General features: G+C 34.3%; 2 protein-coding genes and 1 pseudogene across 2 annotated transcripts; 1 reads left to right on the top strand and 2 right to left on the bottom strand.

Annotated features, from left to right (window-relative positions):
- Window positions 1-316: 316 nt before the first annotated feature.
- Window positions 317-7830, bottom strand: LOC100367763 (cytosolic Fe-S cluster assembly factor narfl-like). Its single transcript, XM_002733202.4, has 10 exons — window positions 7721-7830; window positions 7115-7207; window positions 5688-5843; window positions 4821-4953; window positions 4056-4187; window positions 2791-3039; window positions 2606-2678; window positions 2312-2449; window positions 1508-1665; window positions 317-847 (listed from the first exon to the last, which is right to left on the bottom strand). The coding sequence occupies exons 1-10, from the start codon at window positions 7784-7786 to the stop codon at window positions 606-608; spliced, it is 1440 nt and encodes a 479-aa protein (XP_002733248.1). The 5' UTR covers window positions 7787-7830; the 3' UTR covers window positions 317-605.
- Window positions 7819-22177, top strand: LOC102804324 (cytochrome b-245 chaperone 1-like). The gene is made up of 5 exons (XM_006814596.3): window positions 7819-8213; window positions 16333-16448; window positions 17282-17375; window positions 19105-19249; window positions 20086-22177. Exons 1-5 carry the CDS (start codon window positions 8126-8128, stop codon window positions 20246-20248), a joined length of 606 nt encoding a protein of 201 aa, XP_006814659.1. The 5' UTR covers window positions 7819-8125; the 3' UTR covers window positions 20249-22177.
- Window positions 9094-13541, bottom strand: LOC144349429 (uncharacterized; annotated as a pseudogene).
- Window positions 22178-22361: the final 184 nt, after the last annotated feature.

Genomic DNA, 22361 nt, shown 5'->3' with positions numbered 1-22361 from the left:
ATACCTAGTACTAGGTATTGATAACGTAAAATGTGCGAAGTGAGATTGGTGCCAATACATGTTTATTAAACTAATCATACCAGTGAATGGTTATGTGCACCACTACTAATGAATATCGGAAATAAATGCTGCTTGTTAGATTGTTACTTTTAGTTTGGCATAAAAATCACCTGTGTATGCCACTCCACTATAATATAGATGCAATCCTTGAAATACCTCACAACCAACAAGTTTCTTTAGAAATTAAACTCACTGTTAATTGGTCGGTTCAAATGTTGCATGCTGGGAATTCCTTATAATAAAGCAATCACCCGTGTTTTCATTGATGTTATTTTTATTTGATAAGATGCAACTGTAACAATGTTCCTAGGCATTGGTGGATTGTCATAGTATAAATACATGTATCTGCTGTCTGGAGATCTCTTGAACTTGATATATACCATACTGCAGTGAGGTGGTCTCGTTAAAATGACAATAACTTTCTACGTACATATTCCAATATATTTAGCAGATGATATTTAAATTGTCAGTCTGCTGACTTAAATAGATGTAATTTTTCAGCCAATTAAATGACAAATCATGCTGCTAATTTGTCTCAATAAATATCACCATTTCAGATTCAGTGCAGATGTATCTTTTTCTATTTCATGGTATTGAGTATGTAACATAGTCCTCATTTTATCACTGTCCATGCCTCCTAGCCAATCAGCATAAAGCGTTTCCATCGCACCGTTTTCCTGTGGTGTCCTCGTTTGCGCAGAATGGTAGATTTCTTCCACCTTGGTGAGTAGATCATTTGCACCCTGCAAGTTCTCAGCTCTGATCTGACCACCACCATTTAGACATCCTGGAAAACAAAAATTCAGCAAATATCAATGACAAAACCATTTAGCTCCCTCCCTACCCAAAACAAATAGTGGTGGCATAAATAACGAGAGAAAACCTCAGTTTGGTGTTTGAGGGCGCTGTTTCATAAATCACTTGTTGAAAGAAATTCAACATACAATACTTTTCTATAAAATATAAAAAATGAAGTTTATTATACAGGTTTATTGCCATCAAATGAAAGAGTAATTTTATTAGTATATGTACCACCAAAACCATAGTCCTTAGAATTATATTTCTGAGGCTATCCTCGGGGTCGGAGCTACGTCACGGACGTTCTACATTGGTAAGACGCGCACCACTGTACCACGTATTTCTATGGGCTTTGTGCGCGCTGCTGTGGAACGACGGTAGAGCCGGTGAAAACTCGAGAAAACAACACAAACTCAACTTAAAAGTAATCCTGAACAACCAAATTCATATATGTTACACACGTAGGGCTAATCTTGTTACACTGTTCAGAGGACTCTCAACAACCATCGCAAAGTACCGTTTTCTGCTAGTTTTTTGGTCTTTGTTTTCACCGCGAGGGTTGCCAGGCGGTAGAAAATGCCCGCCCCCGAGGATATATCAAAATTACAACAGGGTTTAGCTCATTTAATGTAGTTTGAGATAAACTTACCTGAAGGACATGCCATGACTTCTACAAAATGGTATGGGCTTTTACCTCTCTTGATCTTCTGTACCAAATTTTGAATATTGCGAAATCCGTTGGCGATTGCAAATTTCAATTCTACTTTTCCATTGACTTCAAGCGTTACTTCCTTAAAATCTTTATTTCTGTAATGACAAATACATGTAGTATACTATATACTGTAGAATACTTTATTTTTGCTTGGAATTTATTTTCGCTGAAGGGATGATTCCGTGAAAATAAAATCCAGCGAATATACTTTTTTTCCTATATTTCACTAAACTCATCAAAAATCAGTGAAAATAAATTCCATACAAAACTCCCAAAAAGCCTTTTCTGCGAAAATTAATTCCATCAAAAATAAAGTATTCCACCATTTGGGGTTCGGGTGTAGCATTTACCTCATTTAAAGTTGAATCTACATATCACCTTATTAACTTAGTAAAACTGTAATTCAATCATTTTATATAAAAAATTTGGTATGGCTGGACATATTTCAAAGATACATGTATGGATGAAATTATGACTTAAAAATTCCCCATTGGTTTAAAAAAGCAATACATACAGACAATGAAATTACATAAAAACTCAACTTAAATAAGAACACTTCAGTTCAATTTTAGATCCAACCATGAATATCTTTTTCTTACCAGGTATATTTTACAAGAATTAAAATTCCTCAAACCAAGAATGTATATGTTTACTAGTTTCTTTCAAGGTTGTGTACCCAAATACAACCATCATCACAATTAGAACTTGATTATAAATTGTACTGATATACAGCTGACAAACCTGAGCATTTTATACTGTATACTATCTACTTGATGTCCGTAGAGTTCAAGGGCAGCATGCTTCAGTATGTACTCAAGATATCCTCCAGATCCACTGCCGCCATGGCCAATCACTTCGTTGTTTTCTGATCTGGTAAATCTAATGTATAGAAAAGAAAATTTGTATTAGGCCACTACAGTTGTGAACAGTAAGAGGGTGTTGTCATAGTTACCAATTGTATGTACCACTGAATTTCCACAAAACAGAGATATCAAGGGGGCCTTTTGATGGGTGTATTTTTTCAAAGCAACTTACATTGTATCTAGGTCATGTGACTCCACATCTGCCAATAGGACTCCTTCTTTTTCTAACATAACTTCCACTTCACCTGAATCAAAATTAAAAGAAAACTTAAATAAAATGAAACACTCTTCAAAAACACTTGGTTTTATTTAGAGGAAATATGATATGTCAAAACATGAAAAAAAAAAGAGGTTTACCTGAAGTGATGACACAATCAACATCCCTCGTTCTGTAAATGTCATTGTAAAAATCTTGCCTCGATGCTTCCAGTTTCTTGTCAAAGCATGGCATCACGGTCACATGATAAATCTGATCGGCAGTTTTGTTGTGTTTTTTAGCGAAATAATCCTTTACAAGCGAGCCCATGATCTGTTGCGGTGACTTTGTCGTACTGATGTATGGTAGTATGTAGCTGCCATGTGTCTTCTCAGCGTAGCACACCCAGCCTGCCGGGGAAGATCAAAGTGAGAGAGAAAAGAGTGAGAGAGAAAAAAGTATGATGCTACAATGTGATTTTGTAAGTTACAAATAATTGAGGACAAAAGCCATGACGAAGATGTTTTCAAAACTTCCCTTTCCATCCCAATGTACAGGATTTCCTGAGTATTTTCAACCAATAAAATGAAGGTTTTATGTGATTTGCATGTTATTATTTCATGTAAATTACATATTTTGTTGTAGCTTTACTTTATTGTAATGTAATCAAAATCCCAATGAGAATACAACATCAGTACGGATAACTGGTATTATTATGATGAATTTTAAAGTGACATATTAGATTGAAATTAAATTTTTAACAATAAGAACCATCACATCAAGGTTGAACAAATTTAATTTATTTTCAATATACCGGTATGTATAGAATAGATGTGAGGAGTAATCTCACAATAAGAACACAAAATGTTTTTAAAATTACATAGGTATGAATATCAGGTTAGGTGGGCAAGAGTTTAAATTCAGTTTCGGCATAGTTTAGGGTTTAAAACATTTTTTCAAATTATAATTATTTACCAGCAGTCTATCATTATTTTCAAAACTGCAAACATTTCTACCACCTACCAACATGCACACGAATGGGAAATGCAATCTGAGCTAAAGTATGCTTTATGGAAATCAGGTAATTCACATAAATTCGATACAATTTTGTATCCATTTTCTGACATTTTTCAAAGCATGTATCAGCACATAATTTGATGTTTGCATTACATTTTGGTTTTTTTTTACAGAAAGACCATTTCCAGCGAGAAAGTTCTCAGTAACCTGCTACTGTATAGAAACATTCCCGATGACTGGATGACAATCTCCCAACTATCAACACGAGTCTGATGAGTGTGCCAACCACACGAATCGAACGCACAATCTCCCCTGTGCTATATGGATTATTGACGGGTACAAATAAATGCTGAGAAGCAAATTTAAGAAGTTGAGGTTTTATTGTGAAATGACAAAAATAATATTTTACCTGGACAGGCAGATGCTAGCATGGGAAGACTACCTTTCTGCGTGCTTTTCTTAAACCTTGTTATAAACTCCCTCCCACTCTCAATCAGACTGAAGTCTCTGGTAAACGTTGTGTCAAACACATAGTGGACACCTGCAAGGAAATGGTAAAAATAAAAGTGGACCTCACGTATGCTATTGGCAAAGCATACTGGAAAGACATTTTTTGTAATTATATTAGAAGACACTCCATGTGTCTCACTAACTCCATGCTCCATCACCTAGATACATTTGTGGCTGCAGTACAGTCTGAGTGTAATTCAACATTTAGCTAGATTTAAGGTAACTCAACACCCCCATATATCTGAAATGTGCACAGTAATCTGCATAAACTCATCTCATATATCAGTAACATAGACAAACATCACAAAGAATAAATTGTATTTATTGGTGACAATGCTACTCCCTTTAAAAATTATAGGTTTCTATGAAAAAGGTAAAACCAGCTGATCGCTAGTTTGTATTAAAGTTTAAAGCGGGGGGGGGGGGGGGTCATCTGCACATACGTCAGATGGCCATAGCGTGCCATTGTTTACAAACATGCCTCTACCCATGAGCCTTTGCGTTATTAGCATACTGTAGGTTACAGGATTATTTTTTTTTTTCCTGAATGTGTTTTTTTTCTTTTGCAGAGAAATTTAATCAACCTCAAATGAGTACAGGAAAACCAATATGTGCATTAAATTTTCTAGTTTAACTAGCCTATGATCACTGAATATGACAATACCTATATTCTTGAAGAAGCCTGTTATCTTTGCTGCTGCATCATAGACTGAGAGACCATACTTTGCAGCCAACGATGCTCTCGACTGTGGTGAAACTGACACTATAATTACTTTTTCCTTCTCTGGAGTTCCATTCTGAAAAGTGAATGAGGAATATTCTATCAACATTAGGTCAAGGATTCAAATATTCATGTTCTGGGGCACTGTACGCCAGTTCCAAATTGCATATCACAGATTTTTAACATAATTCTAGAAGAAATAAATTACCGGTAACATAATTTTAGAAAAAAATAAATTCCCATGAGAAATTAAAAATAACTTATTATTAAATAATTTGTTTACATTATACATTAGTGCTTAGCAACAATCTCATGGAAGAACTGAAAAACATGTCTTTTTAGCAAGCATGTTAAATTTAGCTAATCTGTAATTTCGTTTTACAGAAATCCCACTCATGATGAAGAGTCTAGTTGAGGTTTCCTGTAAAGTTTGCACTGATAACATCCGATGCAATCAATAAATTTAATGAAATAATTTTTTTTATTCTTTCTTATCTCCTTATATTTTATGATCAAAGTCATTTTGGATTATGATCATTTACTGTTATAATTCAAATTAAAATAGTTTTGTATACTGTAAAATACTTTATTTTCGCTTGGAATTAATTTTCGCTGAAGGAATTATTCAGGGAAAATAAAATCCAGCGAATATACCTTTTTTCCTAAATTTTACATTCAACTCATCAAAAAACAGTGAAAATAAATTCCACACAAAACACCCAAAAAGTCTTTTCAGCGAAAATTACTTCCAGCAAAAATAAAGTATTTCACAGTATTTTCCTCTTAACAAATCTCTTCAACAATGCATACTTTGCAATGTATTCTGTTCTCTTCTATCGCCTTGTACAATTCTTCTTGACTTTGTTGAGTGATGAGGACACTTTCAGCTGATGTAATGCAACCACTGCAGGCAAGGCAGTCATCTAAGGTTATCTCCGCTTTTTTTAGTTTGGTTGCCTCCCCACTCTGTAAACAAACAAATTAACGAATACATGAAGGTTTATTATTATCCAACTGCAAACAGTTACGGTATATTAAATATATGAATAGATTAAAATGGCATGATTACCGGTAATGTAAAACACCATATTCAGGATTTATTTTATTATGAAATCAATATTATTGAAACAAACATAATATGCCCCTAGGCCTAAGAAAAAACTTCATATTTTTTATGTGTCACCATGTAAATTAAAGAATGACATGAATGTTGAAATAGCTCTTCTGTGTATCTACATAAACATCAAATTTAACACACATTGCAAGCATGTCTACTTTGAAATAAGATAAAATTTAAATGCAGTTGGACGACCACTAAAATTCAGTTTAGGATGCCAATACACTTATAAAATCCTTTGTGAATAGTCGCCGGTGTTGCCTCTGCCATAGTTAAGCCCCTTTATGCTGGCGTACATGTTCTCATCTGTTTTCACACTATTATAACTATTACATAATGTTTATGCCCATGCTAAAACACTGTTTTCTTGTAAGTTATGTTGGAGTAAAGAGACACAAAAAACAGATGTGAACATGTTATCTATTTGAGTGTTTGTACTCCTGTGTTCAGATCTTATCTCTGATAAAGATAATAGCACCCATTCATCAAACCCAAAGTCAAATTAACCAAAAAAGACAAAAAATATTAGCTAAAATCACAGAATTGAAGATATCGTCACAAAATAATAAAATCTAATGGACGTACACACAAGGTAAACAGAAACCAAGTAACTAAGTTGGAACCCATCAGAGTGGAAGTTTTCAAGAAGAATTAAAAAAAAAAAAAATTTTTGAAAAAAAATTACGCAATATTCATTAAAAATAAACTAATGAAGATATTGTGATGAAATGAACAAATCTCATAGAGGTCCACTCAAGTAACTTACTTGCCACATAGAAAAGCAATAGTGAGTTAATGGTGTTAAAGAAGAAGTTGCTTAAAGAAAACATTGACAAGGGACGCAGGACGATAATGACAGGCATTCCTCTATACCAACAGCTCCTTCTGTCAGCTTTGATGATAGCAGAGTGCGCATGTAAAAATGGGTGTGTTACAACTTTTTACAGTTTTTGTCATAAATTTACAATTAAATGATGAATACTATGTAAAGGATTTCTGATTGGTTGTACAGTACTATTAGTTGTAAGGGAAAATGTCTTTATGGCAGCGTCTTTTTGATAGAGGTGGTAATTTAATGATAGGATAGTAAAAAAAAATTAAAAATTATGTCGTTACATACTTCGTTAATATGGAAATAACTGCCATCATCCTCTATTTTGATTCGTCCTCTGCCACCAGCCGACTTCTCCACTTTGACAGGCTTGACACATTCCTAGTACATACAGCATTTGAAGAGAAAGTTCAGTGCAAACAAGATTGGTTTAACACAAGATAGACAGTGCTACAAACACGTAACAGAACTTCTGGGGTAATTAAACATGTGCTAGACAAGTGATGCCAGTGGAGGTGAAAAAAATTTCAATGTTAAAGGGCGGGAGTCGTTACGTCCAAGCTTTAATTAGGTAATTTTCAGGTGATTGGAAGGTATCGACGGAGTCGCCTGTAGTAGTCAGTGCATGTCGCGCCCAGGTCAAACCTCATACTTGTGATTTCCATTTGAAGGGCGCATTGGATTGGGGGACAATCAATGTTTATCAACACAAATGTCGCACATGCGCAGCGCGACGATCACCGCGCTTTAATACTGACATTCTGAGCACTTTGGTCGCATTTCCATGATTGAACTCTTGGTTTTTAGTTACACAAGTCAGACACCTCACCAAATGATCCCATAGTTTTAATAAATATCGATGTAAACCACAAATCAACAGTATAACCCCCTCACCTGTGACGGAGTAATAAAATCATCCAAATCTGTTAGCTGCAACGCTCCGCTGAAATGAGAAGCCATGTTTAGGTGTCACAACCTTTGACCCAGGTCACAAGCGTCCAATCACAATCAACACTCAACCCTCGTTGAATTTCCGGGTTTCAGATGATATTTTGTCCCCAGCACAGCAAAACCATTAAATACGTCTTACTTTGTTCCTTGTCTGTCGACTTACTTTGACTGGGATAACGCTGATCCATGAATTATTGAAGAGATGAGTTGATCGAATCCACTAGAAAGTCAAACATCGCTGGAATTGAACTTTGGTTCCCAGTACTGTTGTGTGCTTGACTTGAAGATTTGTTAACTTCATTAATCATAAGTGTCAACTGAAATTTATTTTAATTTCATATCAGCACGATGACGTACATGAAGATAGCCAAGAAATCGGACCGGATTCTGCACCTTTCCAGAGAGCCTGGCATCCGAGCATGGAGTATGTTTGTTGGTAAGTTCGAAATATAACGACTGTCTACTTATAATCGTGTCAAAATAATTAAGGGGTGCATTATTGGGGTTTAAAATGTATTTAAAATCTCGCGAGGCTTCTTGAAAGTATGTTGAATAATACAGAGCTTAGCAGTACTAGTTTTACACTCTTTTCACTCTGTCCGTGGTAGTCACGTGGTTTATGGTCCATTATAAAAACAAACAACTTAAAATAACATTTAAAAACTCAAGATGATGGTTGAAAACCATGAACCAATTACAGTAACAGTAAATGTAACCTCACTATTTTGAAATGATCTGAGTTATCCAATCAGCAATCAGTTCTGTGCATAGAGGAGGGTGGTACAAAAGTGCATTATAACAATGAATCACAATCTCTTGAATTTAGATCTACATTTATATACTATTGTTGAATGAATAAATATTTTTTTTTATATTTACAAAAAATTAGTTAACAACATTCAGAAAGAGTTTCTTTTCTATTCACAACTCTCATGAATACACCATGTTTCATACACTGTTTAATCCAGATTACTCGGTTGGTTTGTAATGACCTCATTGTTTAGAATTCACTTAGGGATTGGTCAGTTACTTCGGCCTAGGGGGGGTCGACAGATTCCATTTTGCCAGCTTAAAATTTCAGTTGACCCACCCCCTATCAAATAAAAAAAAATGGGTGACCCACCCCATCATTATATTTTAAAACATACTGACACCCCCCCAAAAAAAACCAAAAAACAAACAAAACAAAAACAAAACAAAAACAAACAACTACAACAAAGAAACATTAACAGTTCGGGTTCTGACATGATTACAAAATTTATCATGGTTTGCCATAATTTTGACATTTAATAGACCTTACCATATTGTAAGATAGTTTAAAAATATGATCTTACCCTTCTCCCAGACCTAGTTGTGTGATATGTACTCCCGTGACTCTCTTCATCACTTTTAACTTCTGAATCATCACTATCACTTTCACTACTGCTGTCTTCTTGGTTGCTTGAATCAGCCTCTGAACCACTATTGCTTTCACTGTTCCTCACCTCATACCTACTTGCACGGTGCATAGCCTGTCGCCACATACCTGCCTTCCTTCCTGATCTAGTAATAAATGTATTACTGCTATCTTCAGTCTCAGAATCAGAAATATCAGTATGTCCTATCTCATTGACAACAATGTCCTCCTCTTCAGAATCTGTCTCATCTATAGAGTCAAGTTCCTCACTTTCAGAAAAACTTTCAAGATGTTGACTTATTTGTTTTTTCTTCCTGTCATCTATTTCTGCTTTCCGTAGAACATCACATGTAATTGCCCGCAGTTTATCTTCTTTTTTCCCATGCTTTGTCAATTTATTATAATCCAAATACTTATTTAATTCAGAGATGGTCAGTGTTTTTAACCTTCCTTTCATGATTATATCTAACCAGTCATAATCCTTATAATCTCTCTCCTGTTTCTTCTGTTTTTGTTTTTGTCGATCTTTGCTTCTAATCTGCTTCAATTTCTTTAAATTATCCAGGTGCTTTAAATAATTAACTACATGGATGTCTCCCACTGCAAATTCTTTTCCAAATGATGTAATCACATCAGTGTCACCCACTGTGAGCTCACCATTTTGAAAGCGTCTAGTGATATTGACTCTTGGTTGCCAGTCGTCAGGTTGGCGAGGGTTTCCAGTATCATCACAATTTGGTGTCTGGAATACATCCATATAATGAGATGTCTTCTGTGGGTCAGGAATTGGCTGTGGTATTCTTTTAATTATAGGACCAGTGAAAGGATGTGTTTCACAATATTCACATAAGTTGCCATGTTCTAAACATCCAGTTTTCAAATATTCAATATACAGTTCACCAACTTTAAAATGGCTTTCTATAAAATTAAGAATCCTGCCAATGTAGGTTGACCCAGGAACAGACTGCTTAGCAGCTGCACTACTACATTTAGTGTATTCATGAATTAGGTGTCTATTGTCAAAAAAGAACATGTCCTTAACCTCTTCTGAGATATGTGCTTTGATGTAATCAGAAAGGACTGGTGCACCATCAATACGTCGAGCTACTTCGTCAACTACATCCCATGCCTTTTGTGCCATTCTCTTCTTCTTGTATTCTTCATAGTTTTCAACACTCATTTCATCAATATCATTTTGGGTCATCCCCTCAAATCTTTTATGCTTTTCCCAAATAATAGTGCTACCATCGACAACTGCATCACCTATGGCTGAATTTGTACGCTCTGCTTCTCCCTGCCCACTATCACCCCTGGAACGATGACAACGAACTCTGTAATCCGAATTGTGAATCATGGCCAATTCTGCTTCTCTGAACCTCACTTCTAGATTTGACACACCTACACCAGGTCCAGCGTCAGTGAGATCTGCCCATCTGGGTTTGACTGAAGGAAGACACATATCATCAAATATCACAGTGGCGGAAGTGCACTCTTTCTTCAGCTCATTACATGTTGCCAGAATCTCTTCACATTGGATATCTGGTCCTGTCAACTGTGTTAGTAGTGAAGTATTGCATGTGACTATTCTCTGTATGGCTGGAACAATACGAGAGGAAAATAACTTCATTTCATCAACTCTGCAATTACATGTCTCTAATTCTGTCAACGCAGCTTTGATTCGGCTCTGCAAGTGTTTTCTCCGTTCTAACTCATATTCCCTGTGTCTACAGTTTCTGTCCCCTGTAACTTTTCCTACATCTTTATCTTCTGTCATCAGCATGTAAAGGGCAAGGTCATCTCTTATTTGTGCACACAGTCCTCTATACGGTGAGCTATACAGTGGTTCTTTCTCTTGCATTACTTCAAAAATGTCTGGATGTTTGTGTCGTAATTTGTGTGTTTCTGAAGCCCAAACTGTTCCTGATAAACCAATCAATGCCTTTGGCTTTACAAATACAAAGTGGTTATCAGTGTCGGTGACTAAATGCTCTTCACCATTTTCTATTACTGGTTTCTTAGTGAATATTCTATGTGCTGATGGTGTTATATAAACATCCTTTTCTGGCCAATCATATTTCGGCAACTTCCTTGCCTGGTGAAAATCAGACAGTGTGGCAATCTTTTGTTTCCTGGTTTTCGCAAAACCTTCTGATGTGCCAGGACGTAGATAAGCTTTATCGTCAATACTTCTCATGAAGCAGTATTTCAATGTCTCGTTGTCACCTGAAAAAAATGTACGTTTTATGTTTTTCACATGGGCTCGTTGATAATGTGTATTTTCATTTGAAACATCTTCTGCTTTAGGTGGTTTCTTGAAACAGAATAGACCCCTTCCTCTATGCTGCCTTGCCTGGATTGAACATTTATTGCGAGGTATTGCTAGATTGTACACTGTTGTTGAAGATTTGATGAGCTTCTTGTTCTTTTGCAAAAGTCTATAATTTGCAATATTGAGAAGATCACCTTTCTTGACACGTCTGTTAGTGTACATCACAGTGTCGTGACGACGGCCATGATAGGTGCTTTTATCTTTGATACATTTTGCAATGAAATCCTCATCATCACTATCCAGCATTGGTTTGCGACCTTGTGGTACTAAAAAGCATTTTCTCTTCAGTCTTTCTGTCTCAATGAGAAAGTCTGCTTTTCTTTTTACTGCTTTATTCTGTCTTACCTTGTCATGCTTTGTTTCTGGTTTAATACGAACTTCAGTTTCTTTTAATTGTTCACATAAAATGTCTATCTTATTACGGACATTGTCAAGTTGAACCTCTGTTCATGTGTTCTTCTTTTTTTCCAGCAGATTTTCTAATGTTTCTATCTGTTTTGAAGTTTCAGTCTTCTTGGCTTCCAGGTGCAGTTTTATCATGTCTGTTGCAGCTATTGTAGCATTTTTCACTTCTGTAAACTCTGTCAGTATCTCTTGCAACATTGTCAGAATCAATTCCTATGTTTATTATTTCAGATCTTGACAGTGTAGAACTCAGAAGGACCCTTGCACAAATCTTATCCCATTCAGTATCCATAGTTGCAATAATGTTCTGAATATTTGTCTTAGATATATCAAATCTGGTAGGTTTTCTTGAAACACATGACATCACTACATCCAGAAATTTAGCATAGTCAAAATACTGAGAGTTTAGCACGACAAAACGCTTCCCTGTGGATATAGATAAACAACAGATTGTAATGAACTTATGATTTCTTTGTTTGTATATAATATTGTAAATACTTTATTTGTACTAGGATTTAATTTTTGCTATTTGCTATTTTCGCTGAAGGTATTTTTCCACTAAAACAAATTTCAGTGAAAATGCTGTTTTTCCTATACTTTACATTGAGTCCTGATACAACTCAGTGCAAATTTATAGATCCACACATAATGCCTGAATACTGTTTTATACACAGTACTGTGCTCATATATTTAAAACATGTCACAAAACCAAAACATCAATTTCATTTGGTAAATGTAAATGTCATTTTTAAATTTAAATGTCATTTTTAAATCAATAATTTATTATTAGACAACAAGTTAAAATTATTATAAAAATATAGATTATAGAATTTCCAATTTAGTTTTACCAATACAAGGTCTAGTAAAAAAACAAAATGTGATTATTACCAAGTCTATGTAAGAAAAATACTCCCAGGTGAATTGTTTTCAATGTATACAAAATTAAATTACAAATAACTCACCTATAGATTTAATTGTGACGACATTTACACATAATCCATGGGTAGGATGTAGAAGATTCACTTTAAATTGGTCTACATGTACTGTATTTGTGTGGTGCCTGCTGTACAGTTCAAACGCCTCAGTCATGGTCATATACCCCCTCATTTGACCAGCAGGAGAATCAATTTCAGTAGACAGTCTGTCATCAAGCATTAGATGATCAAGGATATCAATAAGGCCATTTAAATTTTGAAGTGTAGATTCTAAACATCGCTGCTGTGCCAACGTTTTCAAACTTTGTAGACGAATTTCATGAAAAGCAATTTACCAGCTGCCTCAAAATAACACCAAAAAAATATTTATATAATAATATTTTCACAGTATTACTATTTATTTCTTTTTTATTATTATTATTACTTATGTATTTTATTGTTCCTTATATCCTTATTGTATTCTAATCTAGATCCCAGAAGGGATACGACATCAATAAAGGTTGTTATTATTACATATGATTGTCACTTGGATTGGTACAGGGTTGAAGTGATGGCGATATAGAAACCTCATTGTACTCTACCTTTGCACTTCTTACAGCTTGCCTGCTTGTACTACACACCGATCTTCCAGTGATGTCCTTTGTATCTTTTCTCATACTGATTTGTGAATCATGCTTCAAATTTCCCACTGATAAACCCTGACCCCTGACCTGATCAGGACTACCCTATTCAAGATCGGGGTGTCAGTATTATATTATAAGCTCGGCATGAAAATAATTAAATTTTGAATACATAATTATTTGTTTGCCTGTAATTTATCTACTTTTAAAAATAATTTGCGTTTTTTGTGGCAAAAAAGTAAGAAACACAGTAATTTCCAAGTACATGACCTACTTTACCTATGCACATAATGCAGTGGCCCAGCATTGGAGAACATAAAAAACAAACAAACCCATGGCATTTCATTTCTTCTGCTAGCTAGGTGTCTGCTAGCTTTCAAGCGATAAGTACTTGTATTTCAAATGAGCCTGGTCATGGCCAGTCCAAAGCAAGATTTTGTTGGTTTATGAATGAAATCGGACGTGAATATGTGGATACCTTTCTCAGCAAAGATTATTTTGACTTTATTGCTGATCTTGACGACGATGACATCAGTCACCTTGGGTTGCAGCAAATGCCTGGAGTGGTCAAAACATTGCGACTGAGAACACGGCAATTAAAAGAACGTCTTCAGAAGCAAAAAATTGTGCCAGCTCCAAAAAAATTGAGACAAACTGGTAAGTAAGTTTGCACATCTCCCCAATTTTGTGTATACTGTAACTAATCTAAATCTAACTATGTTCGTAATACAGTGTAATTTATCATACTACCAGGTAGTACCTTTGCAAATGGGCACAAGACTCTTTAATGGGGGTTATTTTCGTTCAACGTAATTGCAATATTTTTTTGTTCGTACAACGTAAATTGACAAAATAAATTCCGTAATTGTGTAATCACAGGCTAGACGTACAACGTAATCAATCAAATATTTTTTTCGTACACTGTAAAAATGTGCAATTTTTCTCGGTACGTACAAGAATTTTCTAGGTTTTCTTTCTTAATCTTTTTTAGCCAGTACAATTCACAGATCATATTTATTTTGATAAATTTCAAATGCGTACATTTATAAAACTGCTATATTTTAATTATTGCTTGTTTGGTAAAATTGATTGTGTAAATTTTAATTGTATTTAAAATAGTAGAATATAATATATTCTGTTCTGTTTATCCAGTAATGTAATGATTGGTCTAAAAAAAAATTGGGTAGTTATCTTTTTGCGTAAAACCAGTAATTGTAATGATAAACTAATTGTCATCTTGGTTTTATAATTTGCCTACAGTGTTGCCTTGGGGATGTACATCAAAACCAGTACCAGATGAGGCATGGAAACAAACCAAGTGGTGGTATTCGTCACCAAAACAGGACAGAACAATGTATTATAATTCTATACTGCCAAATATGTTTTCAGCAGCACATCCATTTTTGCAAGATAATTTTCATGATTATCTACTAAAAGAAAGAGCTGATCGCTACCAACGTAAGCAAAAAATTGAATGTTGGGAAAAAAGCTTCACCTTTAACATGTCTGGTAATGAAGCAGCATATGGAAAGTTTCTAACCTTACCAGTGCCCCCCAAACCAGAGCACATTCCCCAGTGCGAAAAGGGATCAGTATCTTGAAGTCAATGATGACAGAAGTCAATGATGAGCGTAATACACTGAAAAAGGTCTACCAAAATATTTATGACACCAGTGGGAAAAATCTGAAGGTATGGGCAAAGGAACAGAACCAATATACTGTTGATATGCTTGACACTACAAACAAAGTCCAAGAGAAGATGCAGTCTTCATTAACAAGGCTGGAGTCAACATTGACACGCATGAAATCCATACTTGTTGGTTTAATAGGTACCAGGAGTCAGAGTAATGCAAGCAGACGAAAGAAGGAAGGGAAGCATAAAGCAAAAAACCGACTACAGAAAAGGCTGCAGGAAGGAGGGAAATCTATGCTGCTAAAGATAGTAAATAAAAGCAAAGCTGTGGAGTACTCACTTGATAAACGCCCTTATAAGATAGGAAAAGAAGATTTGAATTTAGGAGGTTTGAACTCTTTGAAAACTAATTTTGATTTAAAATATCTTTCATATCTTATAGACCAGGAATGCTTTACACCCGAAGCACAATCTGTGCTGATGAAAACAAAGGAAACTTTGATTTTTGCTTAAATTTGTGTTGGATTTTGATATTTTACAGAGCAAAATATGCCCATTTAAAAGTTAAAAAAAAAAACTATTTATTTATTTTTCATTATTTATTTTAATTTAAATATCAACATTTTCACAAATTTAATTTTTTTTGATTTGCTGAACAAAAACTGTTACAGCTCTTTTTACTAATTGCTGTGTTGTCTTTTCGTCTCCTGTTATAATTGTCTTTTTTGATGAAAAAGTGATATTTTTGACTTCTTGTTAAAAACTGCAAGTCTGATTACTTTGATACTATACATATAGAGGTAGACCTCTCTTAGATTTGTTAAATTTGTGATGATATCTTCAATTATCTAATGTTAATGAATATTTTTGTTGAAAACTGTAAGTCTGATTGCATTGATACTATACATATTGTTCATTTTCTAATGATATCTTCAGTTCTTTAATTGAAATGTGCATTGCTAACAGCAGAGCTATCTCAGCCGACAGGCTGCTTGTTTATCTTTTGTTCTGAAATAAATTTTTAAAAATATATGCATAAGCTTGTGTGTGAATTCTGGAAAACATGGTGACCCCCCCTATTCATGATATCAAAAACAGGGTGACCCCCCCTATCCGCAAAACAAAAACAGGATAACCCCCCTACTGATCCACCGACTCCCTCTAGATCGAAGTAACTGACCAATCCCTTAGATTCATAAATACATATTTACTTCATTGTTGATTTTTTCACTTATAGGTGTTATATCAATAGGTATTGGTGCTGTATATTTCAGTTTGGATAACATAGTATGGACATCTGTGTGCATTCTGGGTAGTTTTATAATTGCTATGTCCTGCCTGGATGATTGGGAGGTAAGAAATAATACTGTGCAGTAGACCAGTTTTGGATTTCCTTATAGCTTAATAGTCACCATGCATGTTGATTCACTCTTAGTCAGCAGAAATATGTTCAGGTAAACCCCTACTCATAAATTTGAATACCCAGGCTTCTATGACAGAAATATTATGCCATATTTTAAATTGTAGGCTGATGACATAAGCTGAAAAAATTATATATTGTTAATTATGTGCTACTTTTTCTTGACCTGAATTATTTTTAAAAGTGTCAAAAAGGATTTTTTTCTTTAACATTGTGTTCTGTTTAATAGTTCTAAGAATTGCATTTTTTTTTTGGAAAAAATTAGAACAAGTTTCTCAAATTACATCACTTTAACACACACAAAATAATGCTATTTCATGGTGCCATTGGACAATAGCTCCATGATTTTAGATAATAAACCAATGAACATTGTCATGTGATTTATGACCAATGTTCTCAATACATGTATTCATGAGTAGGCTTCTACCTTAAGGTATCTCTGTTCAGTCTCTGACACAAAAATAGATTTAAATAAAAAAAAATCACAAATGACTGGTTACAAAATTGACCTTTTCTCAGTTGTGAGTGAGTACACAGTAATAAAGCTACCAGGGAACTCAAAACTTAATGATTTATGAAATAATGAAATGTGGGAAATCAATTTTTTATAATCAGATGAGAATCATAAATTCTGTATTTATAAGTTTAAATTATTGATATCGGATCATAGCGCATATCGTATATTGTGACTAAATTATAACTTCATTATGCTTCATTGCTGAAGATGCAGTGAATAATAGCTTCAATTTTTTTTTTCTCACTCTAGGAATGTATTTTTAACAAGGGAACCAAAGAAGTAAGGATGAAGACGTTTAACTTGATGCAAAAATTAGTTTTGCCAGCTGGGAAACAGCGACAAGGTATGGTACTACAAGGCATTGGTAAATCAATTGTCCTTATTTGGACACGGTGTTATGTCATTTCCTTAAATATTACGAATATCACTCTATCATTCCATTGGCCCTGAATCTGCATAACATATTTACATTAAATTCTGTAATCAATATTTGTACTGATGGTACTGAACTCCCCACAGTGTCATATTGTGAATGAGGAATCCAATAGTGTGCAGCTACTACACTTGAATTCATCCATCCAACTGAATTTAATTTTCGTAGACAGGGGAATACAATCTATAGTAGAATACAGGTCATTACCATAGTAACCATAGCATGGTCTTTTTTAAGCGTTAAATTCAGACAAAATGTGGATTTACAGATTTGTGTGTGGAGTCTAATATCTCTGTTAATTTTGTTCAAACTTTGTGCAAATATAAATGTCATATAAGATGCTGATGCATATCAACTGGTAACAATAAAAACAAAAGAAACTGGTGCTTTTGTTTTTTATTTCCCAAATCTATTGAATTCAACCATGGCTCCATTCAGTGCAGCAAAGGTATCACCTTGGAAATAGAGGTTGATTTTTTTCAAAGATCAGTTTTAACATAGTAGAAACTGTTGAACCAAAAAAGACAAAATTGAAGAATAATGTATACGTCATCTTATTCATGTTTTCATTATTATTGGTTAGCATAAAAACTCAATTAATTTACTCTATTACCTTTTTTATGCATAACACTGCATGTAAATCATTGATAACAAGGGAATTAGGAATAAAATGAAGCATGTTGCTGATTTTTTACGTTCACATCATGTTTATTGACTTACGTTCTCTATTGTCTTGCCGACTACACCTCCACTGATTACAGCCCGAGATTGCAACACATCATATCCATGTATTAAAACAATTATACTACCACAATTTTTGTTCATGGTACTGATAATACCATTAGGATGAAAATAAAAAAAATTAGGGGTCACCATCTTGTTTTTCTAGGAGCAAGACTCAGAATAGCCTGACAAGGTCTTGTGAGTTGTGCCCTCTGTGGTGTTCCAAACCCAACACACGCTTGACAGAACGATGTAGTTTTTCACTTCCCCCATTTTTTTTTGGTACCCAAACAAATTTCAGGAATGTCAGATAGTGACAGCCATCAAAGAGTAACCATTCACAGCAGAGTTTATTTGTTGATATACGGTAATGTGTGATAAGTTGCTGGTAAATTTCCGCCCAATGTTTATCATCTTGTTGAAAACAATCTGTGATTGTTGCCGACAATGCAAACATGGCTTTGATTGACGGTGTTACCATGACCACCAAAATGAATATTCATTGAAACTCATTGCAAGAAGGCGTGAACTTTGCGAATTCACAGTATTGATCTTGCTGACGAGACATACACTATTCTGTCAGGTGTTAGTGTGGTCTCATGACATTCAGTCGGCGAGGGCGCTACTCACCCACTCCAACATATCAGGCTGGAGTCTGAAATATCATGGAAAATAACTCACATTTTTTCTCTTGTTTCTATAGGTGAAATTATTTCTTCATATCACAGAATTTCCTGAGTGATATTTTCCAAAATTAACATTAAATTTAGTGAGATTCCATAAAAGTTCTCTCCCCAAATGCATTGCACAGATGTGCAGTAACATTCTCAGTAGCGCAAATTTTGAATTTGACTCAAACTATATTAAATACGAATACAGAAACGATTACTATCTCAATATAAATATCTCATTTCAGTTGTAGCCAACCTGTCTGACATCATAGCTGTACGTGTACAGGAAGAAGATATCAAATACGCTGGCAAAGGACATTACGTTGTGCTAGTGTTTGGTACTGGGTTTGTCATCCCAATTGCAGAGAGGTGTACAATAGGCGATAAAAAGTTAGTATGCCTTAGTATAATTGTTATACTCGATAATTGTTTTTGTATATTTTTTTTAAATGATTAAAATTAACAAATAAGCATTCAAAAAATGCATAGTTTATATTATGCAAATTTGAAAAATTTTCCAACTATCATTTCAATGGGAAAAATTGACAGCGTTCAATAGGGTTGTGAATCATTGATTAATTTAGTTCACTTTGAAGATTATAATTAATCATAATGGTTTAATGTGATGATGACATTGTATGTTGTTGTCCTTCCTCAAAATCCTTTCCCCCCTCTTTATTACATTCTATATACCGATAATTTATGATCAGGGAATATTAAGTTATGCAGCTTAGTTTTCCTTGCATATGAACACCTCATTACATGAACAACCTAGAACACTATCCCAGAGTTATTGAAACCGAAATCATCATACTAATTCAGAAGGCAAGACAACATGGTCAATTTTTTACAAAGTTCAGTTACACCAGGCTGCCACAATCTCTGAAGGCTTTCTTGTTATTTCTATAAATGTACATTTGTCTCGCAATTCACGATCGTCATGCAATTCACACGACTTCAGATAGAATCTTTATCGCATATCACATCACATTACATGCTTAAAGCAGGAGGGGAGTCACCTGCGCACGTGTGAGAATTGAGTTCCAAGCGACGCTAACAACACACGCTAAAAACGCAAAGGCTCATGGATAGACACTTGTTTGTAAACAATGACATGCTATGGCCATCTGACGCATACAAGGTGACGACGACTCCCTCGCTTTAACTTTAACTCCCATATTTAATTTGAATTTTGCATGAGACAAATAATATTTTCATTTTCACAGTGAACATGAGGCTTTGTGCAGAGAAATCAAACTATTCTTGAATCTGAATGAGAAGATGACGACTGATGATCTTGGATATGAAGATGACATATCATCCTCCGATAGCGACTATGACACTGAAAGAAATGGCACCATAGAACATGTTGCTGAGACAAACCACTGAATATTATAATTAGTTCCTGACAGACAAACTTTGTTTGTGGTATGAGTTTTGTCTGTCCATGAATTTCACCGTCCATGTCGTTAATGAATATAGTTCACACAATGTAGTTAAAACAACCAGAGAACAAACATAGAGTAATAACTTGTGAATACTTTCAATTTTGATGCCATTGGTCTCTTTAACATGCCATCCATATATTGGTTAAAAATGACTGACTGGCAGCCATAAAACCCAGGACCACACAATAAAACTTAGCTGGAATGTTATAAGCTGTTCAAATCTGTCTCTTTTGTATGGTTACCTTTATTTTAAACATTGATGACGTTTTTCATTGAAAAGAATAAATATTTTTAATACATGATGTCTAATGCCAAGACTTGAACAAATTGGAAACTAAACTGGCGGTGTCAACAATAACGACTTTTTTTATAGTACAGTACGTACATTTATCTAAGATGTTATTTTTATAATTAATGGTTTTTTGTTTTGTAATTTTGTATTGCAACTTTTTTGTATTTGTCCTTTGTAGTCAAAAATTGCATGTTTTTTGTTACAGTAAGATAGTATTGTAATTTTTGAATTTTATCTATTTACCATTATTATACATCTGGCAATGAATGGAACTTAACAATCCATGAAAAATGTATGGATACTTTTGATCAAAAGTGTTTTGTATGTTTTATGCATATCTTCCGTGTTTGGAAAATATGTGTGTTAACTTTTCTTTTTTTACTATTTATACTGGCTGTTATACTTTACTGAGCAGAAAAAGATGTATTTAATAATAGTGATATCAGGAGAATATGCATAACCACACAAACTGAATTGTTACTGAATTCTCATATTTTCCATTTATTTAGTTTTAAGGTAGAGATGCAGGTTTGTGGGCACTTTGGAGTCAAATTTTTTTTTTTTGCTTTTTATTATTCAAAACGTCTTGGCTATAGACTGTTGAAATTTTGTGGAATTGTGAATAGTGGAACATACTCAAAAAACAATTTTAAAATATAGATAACAGGTGCAAAATTATCTCTTTTGAATGCTTAGCAAGATTTAGCAAGGCTGTACATAAATAATAAAAAAAAAACATGGTAAAAAGAAAGAAATGACGGGATCTCCATATTATGTACTGTATTTAACTTTTTACAAAACGATAATACATTTAAATTTGAAACTGTAACAGGCATTTTAATTATGAGCATTAGCAAACTTCTTACTGAGTGAATTGTTATGCAAATTAGCAATTATCTCAGCTTCTTTTTAGTGCACATTCCAGAACTTTAAAAATAAATAGCTCCTAGACGCTTTGACCTTTTGTTTTGAAATTTTCACAAATGATTGACAATGTGTTTATCTTCAAAACGCTGTCGGGGCATTGTTTTTAGTTGAATAGTGTTACAGCAATCGTTCAGACAACTAGCCTGGGTGTTAATTTATGCATAAACTTGAAGTAGTGAAATTTGAGCTGCTGCCCTACAAAATTGACAACTGGTAGACAGTTTTCAAGACGGCGCTTTCTTCATAGTAAACAGATGTACCCATAAACCAATTTTGACAGGAAACAGAAGCATGGCTTAGAAGCTAATTTTTTTTAAATCACTTTTGACCAAAAAAGCACATTTTTTTGCATATTTCAAACTACAGCGTCCATAAAAATAAAATACTAACAAAACTTTAAAATTCATACAATAAGCTTTCCGAAAATATATAGTTTTGTGGACAAGGGAGGTCATCTTGGTTTCAAAATCAACTAATTGAAATACCTGTCAGGTAAACTGTATCTCTACCTTAAGTTCCACTGTAACAGTTGCCTTGCAGTGTTTGTTTGAATTTTAGATGTACTGTATACCTGTAACGTGCTATGATGCTTAGTCGTGAGTTGCTTGTTATGCCAAATAAAAAAATATTTGTAGTTTCAATAACCCCTAACCTTGCGTAAAATGTTTTGCCTATTGTACCTAAAATTCATTGTCTACCCTAAAACATTTTTTTGGCCAAACATGAAAAAAATGGTGCAAAATCACACAAGACTTGACTGAAAATGAATTTATTATTCAGAATTTCGGCATGATTGAAAAGATTGTAAACATCATTAAACATGAGTTTTGGTAGG

Source organism: Saccoglossus kowalevskii, chromosome 8 (genome assembly GCF_978046115.1).
Source record: "Saccoglossus kowalevskii chromosome 8, keSacKowa6.1, whole genome shotgun sequence".
In the NCBI taxonomy this organism is placed as follows: Eukaryota; Metazoa; Hemichordata; class Enteropneusta; family Harrimaniidae; genus Saccoglossus; species Saccoglossus kowalevskii.
This window is presented reverse-complemented; position numbering and strand designations above follow the sequence as displayed.